At 42.1% G+C, this 8016-nt stretch overlaps 1 protein-coding gene across 1 annotated transcript in view; it reads right to left on the bottom strand.

Annotated features, from left to right (window-relative positions):
• The window catches only part of VAT1L (vesicle amine transport 1-like), a 58507-nt gene extending 58207 nt beyond the window's left edge, over positions 1 to 300 (bottom strand). The window contains exon 1 of the mRNA XM_014942139.1: positions 9 to 300. Coding sequence (XP_014797625.1) covers positions 9 to 300 — 292 coding nt within the window. The remainder of the gene's footprint in view (positions 1 to 8) is intronic.
• Positions 301 to 8016: the final 7716 nt, after the last annotated feature.

Genomic DNA, 8016 nt, shown 5'->3' with positions numbered 1-8016 from the left:
CCCCTCGCCTCGCCGCAGCGGGAGGAGGGAGGCCGCGCCGCCGTCCTGAGGGGAAGCGTCCGCCCCGCCCGACTGGCCCAGGTGCGATTTGTGGCGGGAGGCGGTGGCGGGCGCTCCCCTCAGGCGGCCCCGGGCTGTGTGTGAGGGGCTGCCGAGGCCGGGGGGCGGCTGCCCGGCTCCTCGCCTCAGGGGATGGGCCCGCGGAGCGCCAGGAGCCGCAGGTAGGAGCCCACCGCCCCACCTCTCGCCCCCTCCACAGCCCGGGAGGCGAAGCCGAATTATTCCCCCCAATACCTCCATCTTAGGCCTGGGGACAGCCCGGAGGCCCCTCAGGAGCCTGTGTCATCTCCTAGGGCTGGGCCCCCTCCCACACCCACCCCGTGCCCCACACTGAGTGCCATCATAGGGTCACCTGGGTTGGAAGGGACCTTTCAGATCGTTGAGTCCAACCATTAGCCCAACGCTGCCAACTCCACCGCCAAACCCTCTCCCTCAGCGCCACGGCTACCCATCTTCTAAATACCTCCTGGGCTTGTGATTCCACCACTTCCCTGGGCTTGACAACCCTTTCTGTGAAGAAAGTTTCCCTCACATCCAACCTAAACCCCCCCTGGTGCAACTTGAGGCCATTTCCTCTTGTGGAAATCATGGCTTCAATCTCCCCTGGAGGTGCCCAGGTCTGGAGCATCGCTGGGGAACAGGCTGTGCAAAGGCACTTTTTGCCCGTTCCTTGCCCTGTTGCTGGTCTCAGGGACAAACAAGTGAATTGTCTTGGCATCAGGAAAATCCTACAGGCAGGCAGCTGCCTCGTGCCTGACACACACTTGCCAGCAAGAGACCCAAGCTTGACCCTCTCAGTAGTTAACATTTAAGCTTTTATACAGCAGGTCTCATCCTGGTGATCGATGCTGGTGCTTGCTGGTTTCTGCAGGGAGCTTAATCCTTTAACGGAAGCACAGGCTGGGCTCTAAGGAGACCTCCACCAGCTGATGCTTCCTGGGACTGGCCTGCTTCTGGGGCTCTAATGAGGCTCAGGCATCAGCCTCTTAGCCCTCTGTTAACGAGGGTGGGTGCCAGCAGCCTCACCTGTCACAACTGAACATGGATTTTGAGGCATTGCTAGTTGTGGTTCCATAGATGTCTAAGTTTTGTCTATTCAGTATTAGATTCCTGCATCAGTTTGATGGCACCTTGGTGTGGAAAAACCTACTGCTTATGTGCTTAAAATTTTGCACGTATTTTATGGAGTTTCAAAATTCATTGCAGCGTGCTGCATCTACAGCGAGTGTTCCTGTGGACGTCTTTGTGGACATGGTTCTTCCATCAACCCCCCTGCAGCAACCGAGTTCATCTTAGGAAGTTCCAGGACCTTCTGACTCATGGTAGGGATTAGCACCACTGTCTCTTTGGGCTGGGGATTCATTGCAGTCTGAGTTCATCAATATTCCTTAATTTCATAATATGCATTTCTTTCATCTTGGGCTATGTATTCAGCATATTGTATTTTGAAGAAGAAAAAAAATCCCTTGGAAATGTCTTAGCTCTAACGAGTAATGGGGTAAAACATTTTTGTTCACACTAATGAGCAAAGTGAGATAGTGTAGGAAAGAGTAGAGTTCTTGCAATTCTTTCTACTTATTCTGCAACACTTTGGGGGTTTTCCTGTCTAGTCTGTAAAAAGTTTGAAGACAAAATATTTTTTAAAGCCCACTTCTGAGAATTTGTCATCTAAGCCTGTCATAAATGAAGCAGTAAAAAAGTACAGCAAAGGAGAAGGAGTACTAGCCACAGGGAAGATTCAATAGCTTCATTATCTCAAGAAGTTCAAACAGATTTTATCAAAAGTGAAGTCTGGTGCCTCAAACACTTCTTACGTTGTCCTTAAGATACGTTTCAGACAAAGATTCAAAACCAGCTCATTAACACCATCGAGAATTTTCTGTGTGACGTATTAAAGCGATGCCATTCGCTTCGTTCTAAATTACAGCTTGTGGAGAGATCGAGCCATTTTAAAGGTCAGGAAGCTTTTTTCCTCCCCTGCTCCCCTGGTAATACCATGAATATTCCCTTTCCTGTCCCCTGTACTTGGCTAATTCAGTGCTGTAATAGGGAATACAAAGTTCTGTCACTTTAGATCTGGCCATTTGAATGCATGACCAGGCGGGCAGCCGCTGAATAAAGAATAACACGCATTTGACTCCAAATGATTCACTCAGCTGGCATGTTATTACAGTTCTCACTCCAGTGAATGGTAAAGTGCAGAATGGCTGGGGAAAGTAAAGCAGATCACATGTGTCTACTAAGTGACATCCAGAATAATGAAGGAGCCGTGGGGCAGCTCCCTCGCATCACTCCAGCAGCTGGAAACATCCAAAGAAGTGAACCCTGACCTTCAGACTGTGTTTGTTTTGTGTGGGTTTGTCTGCTACTGTTGTCCTGGTTTGTGTTGATGACTTGGGAGTTTTCTGATTGACACTGCCCATAATGATGTAAAGTTATCTCTGTTCCTCCTTGGTCTGGAACCAAAAGTAGTTTATCCTGAGTGATTTAGCAAGTCAAAATGATTGAAGGATGGCCATTTCATAGAAATGTGATGTCTTGCTCATGGTAGAACCAGTGCTTGCGCGTATCAGTTGTGGCAACTGAGGTAACATGGAGCAGATATTTTTGCATAATCCTGATTCCATTGTTCTGATTTAATTCACAACCACTTCATCATGAATAGATGATGCAGTACAGAAGCTTACACGAAGATGTAAAACAAGGATTTAATCTGACAGCTAACTGAAAGTTTTACCACTCTGGAGGTAGGCTGTGGGATGGCCATTCGTATCACTTCAGACTTAAATAAAAGCATAGTGAATTCTAATAGTGGCTTTCCTTTAGCTTCACTGGTCGGTGGATGAGCAGATATTTTTGCATAATCCTGATTCCAGGTGGACGAGACCTGTAAAAGTGAAAATGTAGGACTTGATTTGATGAGTGTTGTCAAGGGGTGACAATATTAATGAACGTGATGTGAGAATCTGAACAAAAGGGAATTGAGAGTTCTTTGATCACCATCTTTATCTGCTGGTCAAGTTGTTGCAATTTATTCAGCAGTTGTTCTATGCAATAGTGATTTTTAAAAATACTATCTAGAAAAGAAGGGAAAATGAAACAATGTACTTGTGAATAAATGCTGGCGGTTACAGTCAACATCTCTTCCCGATTCAGATCCTTTATTTTCAGAACATAATCTTTTATTCGGCAAAAGAACCTATGTTAGGGACAAAACAGTCGTCTTCACAGATACTGTTCTGAGGGTTAGCACCTGAATTTAATGGAGGGGACAGGCATTCAGGATAAATCTAATTGTAGTATTAGCGTGCTTTTGGAGTAAGATAGCTGTAGAAATAAAAGTTGTTACTGGAAACACAGACCACATAGAAGGTCAATCAAAAACTTGAGCAATGAGCTAAATGCAAGGTTTGATTCTGTGCAGAGATGAAGAAAACCAAACAACACAACCCCTGGACTTTTGCGGAAAAGAACTGTCCTATAACAGATACCTATTGTGTACTTTGTATCAGTTTTTTTCTGGAAAAACCATGAGATTTGTCTTCAAGAACGACTTGAAGTCATTGTATCAGTTTCCCTTCAAGCAGGAACACCATTTAGGACCCTGAATAATGGCTAATCCATTTGCTCAAAGGAGGTAACACATAAAGGGCAAAACCAAACCGGCAGTTAGAGTGGATAATATTGCATTTTTTATCTCAGTAGTTTTCTCTGGGGCATAAATCACATTTTGTCTTAGAGAATAAAGTATTAAAAAATATTTTCAAGCTAGATAGTGCATTTTTCTAATAGTTACAAATAACATTAGTAAAATCATATTGATGTATGTTCTGTCTGGTTTAATGCATAAACAGGGCAGCTTTTAATGAGTTGTGTTCCAAACCACTGTTTTCTTTACAATCTACTGTTACAAAATTCTGTTTAGTGCAGGGACAGAAAACAAATCCTCAGGACTCTCTTAACTTTTCAGTCTTATTCAACATCTTCCCCCTACGGCTTTGTGTGCCATAAAACATCCATGTGGCTTGATAGAAGAGGCATCTTACATATTATGTTTTGGGAGCATGATCAGAATACCTATTTCAGATGTTGTTGTAACCTATAGTCCACAGAATATCTTATCAATAAGAAAATGGTTTTAGTGACTTCCCCCCCCACCCCGTAGCTGTGTGCAGAATGTATTAACAAAGAAAGATATTTCCAAAGGAATCCCTAAGAGTACAGGATGGTAGATTTATTTGTTTGGGCTTTTTAAAAACAAAGCAGACCTCTATTTCCTAAGGTTAATTCACATTGAGATAATTGTTTTATTTTATTTTATCTTAGCCAGGGGCTGGCTTTTACTGGTGGAGCTACATATGAATCACAGAAGCAATGAAGCAATTCTCTGTTTATAGTCACTGAAAAGAACTCTGCATTTCCCTTCAGTAGATAGAAGCAGTTCAAAGCTCCTCAGAATCATCAGGAGCAAGGAAAATGTGTTGCGTTTTAAATTAAAGAGGAAAAGAAATCAAAGCAGTCACCCAGGATTTGGCAAGGCCAATATATGCCAATATGACTTATCCTGTTGACTGCTCCATTATTGTATTCCTTCATTATTTTGCCATTTGTCTTGTGCTCAGATAATTCAGTGATGGGTACAATAGATATTAAATAAATGGATCACGTTATCGTTGATCTAGAAATAATACAATTTAAGAAAATTTAAATAGATTGTGAAATCTTCACAGTATGTTGATAATAGTCGTCAATAAACATGGACAGACCAAAATAAGCCCTTTTAACAAAGCAGCATTTATATGTTCATTTTTAGAGCCATACTATCCATTTGTTTGGCTAACTGATTTTTAGAGCCATACTATCCATTTGTTTGGCTGAGTACATGGTATAATGAAAAAAATACCATTCAGTACCTTCGCTTGCTGTCTGTACATTCTAACACTTCTGTTGTGTTTTCTGAAAGTTCCGAGTATTTTTTACACCAAAAAAAATACTATTGTATTATTTTTATAGTAAAATTGAGGCTGTGTGTTTCCTTTTTGGACTCTTAGACCCTTAGACTTTTTTAGGATATTACACTGCCATCCCTGAATACCAGCAGGTTCAAGACATTATTCCTACCTTGTTCTTTAAGGTAATTCATAGAAAAAGTAAAACATTAATGCACATGTTAAATTTCCTGTTGAAAGAACTGTGGTCAGTAACTGGACCGTTACATATCCAGGGATGCACGTGATGCTTTATGTACTTACTCATTCAGTGTGACTCCAGGCATTGAGAAGGACTAATCCCAGTTGGCATTTTGACTCAATTTGGTATCAGTAATTATGGATCCTGAGTAACTTGTTAGCAGCTTGTGAAAAAATGTTTGTGAACTTTACAACAGAGCTGAAGTGTAGAGGAGAATGAGAATTCAACCAGTACTGAGAATAAGTTTGAAAAGGATATCCAGTTGTTAAACTGGATATATCCAGTTATCATACTGGTTATATCCATTTGTTACCCACTCCAGTGCACAACACCATCAGGAGAATCTGCCTGTTAATGTTATATTTCAGACTGATTACATCTAATAATGTGTTGTATTTCTGATCAAAGTTACCATCTACAGTACCAAGTTATTTTACCTTTTAGTAGCTCTTGTTTTAACTTTTTAAATAGTTATATGTATAATACAGGTAGCTCCTGAATCTGCTGAAGAAAACTCAAGTGAGCATTTGGGTTTGCTAACCTGAGCTCTGTTTTGCTTATTTCTGAAGTTATGGGCCAAGAGCATGCAACATAAAGGCTGCTGCTCCGGAAGCAATGATGCTTTTAGATTTAATTTAAACTTGAAGGCATTATACTGATTTAAAGCTCTTGTGAGAGCACTGTCACAGCACAGAGTTTCCGTAGGGTTTACAAGACAGAGAACTCTCCTTTGCCCCCACAAACTCTTGATGCAGCTTTCAGTACCACTCTGGTTGTGCCCTCTGCGATGGGCCTTTTGAAGAAAGAAACAGCATGCTCTTCAGCATAATTGCGTTTTCTGTGGAGTGTTTTATTATGGTCTGTTAATGGACTCTTTTCCTCAGTTCCATAGCTAGTTACTGCTTTCTAACTCATTGATTTTAATAAACCAACTGGGCATGCCACTGTATTCTCTTCTGCTCTCCCTCTGGAGATAAAAAACCCAATCCGTAACAAAAAACATAAATGCCAGGTTATTAAGAGATTGGTTTACTCTGAGCACTCTTAAGATGCTAATGGAACTGTTAATTACAAAACTGCTAGGTTAGATCTCACTTGGGCTGGCAGAAACAAGGATTTTCACTGAATAAAAGCAAGTTTGCAGGCAGAGTTTAGAACCTCTACTGTTTTTCTGCAAGGATGGAGTTGATTTTCTTCCCAGCAGCTCGTATGGTGCCATGTTTTGGATTTGTGACCACAACAGCACTGATAACACACCGATGTTTTAGCTAATGCTGGGCAGTGCTTACACCGTGTCAAGGTCTCCTGTTTCTCAGGCTGCTCCAGCAGCAAGCAGGCTGGGGGGGCACAAGAAGCTGGGGGGGACACAGCTGGGACAGCTGCCCCCAGCTGATGGAAGGGGTGCTCTATACTGTGTGACATCGTGCTGAGCAATAAATGCTGGGGGAAATAAGGAGGGACATTCAGGGCCACTGCTGAGACTCTGCTTTCCTGGAAATGGCTAAACATCTGCCTGCCTGGGAGATGGTGAATAAATTCCTTATTTTGCTTTGCTTGCACGCAAAGCTTTGCTTCGCTTATTAGTCTGTCTTTATCTCAAGCCACGAGTTTTCTCAGTTTTGCCCTTGTGATTCTCTCCTCCATCCCACTGCAGGGGAGGGAGCGAGCAGCTGTGTGGGGCTGATCTGCCTGCTGGAGTTGACCCGCAACACAACCAAACAGACAGCTGTCTTCTTTTTGTAGTGATTTTAACAGGGAAACTGCTAAACTAGGCAGGGAACAGGCCTGGAAAAATCTCTATGCCTTTTCTACCTAGAGAAATAGTTCCATAGACTACAGTTTAGCATGCTAGTGAAGTACTTTAGGTAAGTCTATACAGTTGATAACAGCACTGTACCCAATATTTATAATAGCACTAGAATAAGTGTTCTAGTTTTATGACTTATTTATTGCATCTGTAGCTGTATTTCACAGTACTGGATGATAACTGGAAAAACAGCATCGTAGTCTGGAATGGGGCCCGTTTGCTGACACCAGTGTTGCTACAAAAGAAGACTGACTGAGCCATTCTGCTTTTTAGGGGCTTTGAAAAAGTATTGGCTTGATTTCTAAAGTGTGCTTTTCAATAGTAATCAGCTAAATGTTAGATAAAGGTGATTTCTGGAGATAAAATGAATGTAAACCTTGTGTAGCAAACCTTCATAGTTGCAACTGAGACAAATGATTCTTCAGTGCTCCAGTCTTCTGAGAAGTCAGATCTGGTCCAATAGACTCCATGGTTTATAAGTGTGTTTGGAACTTCTAAGGGAAGAAAAAGTCAGGAGCCCATGCAGCCTTCTCACACTTCTTTAACCCATCCTTGTCTGTGTAGTAAGAGACATCTTGGTAGCTGGGTAGGACGTGGTTGCAGAGTCAAGGTAGACAACATACCTTGTTGCATAAAGCAAGCATTCATATTGTTCTTCCTCTAAAAACTGTGCAGATTGATTCTGATTTTGACAATCTGTGAGCTATCAGGAATAAGTATTCAAAGTATTTAAGTATGAATTGTAGAACTTGGCCACAGTGGACATTAGACCTTGAAGTCCCAACTATAAGGGGTCGAAGTGGGAACTGCTCACTGCCATGGTGTAATTGCATTGTAGGATTGTGATTGTTGTGCATTTCAAAAATTTCTGTCTTTTTCAGACATTGTTAAAGGGCTTTGAAGTGCTGATGAAATGATCTTTTACGTGGAAGCTTTAAATCATACCAGTTATCTCCCTG

The sequence above is a fragment of the Calidris pugnax genome, unplaced genomic scaffold, assembly GCF_001431845.1.
Source record: "Calidris pugnax isolate Ruff unplaced genomic scaffold, ASM143184v1 scaffold28, whole genome shotgun sequence".
NCBI lineage: Eukaryota > Metazoa > Chordata > Aves > Charadriiformes > Scolopacidae > Calidris > Calidris pugnax.
This window is presented reverse-complemented; position numbering and strand designations above follow the sequence as displayed.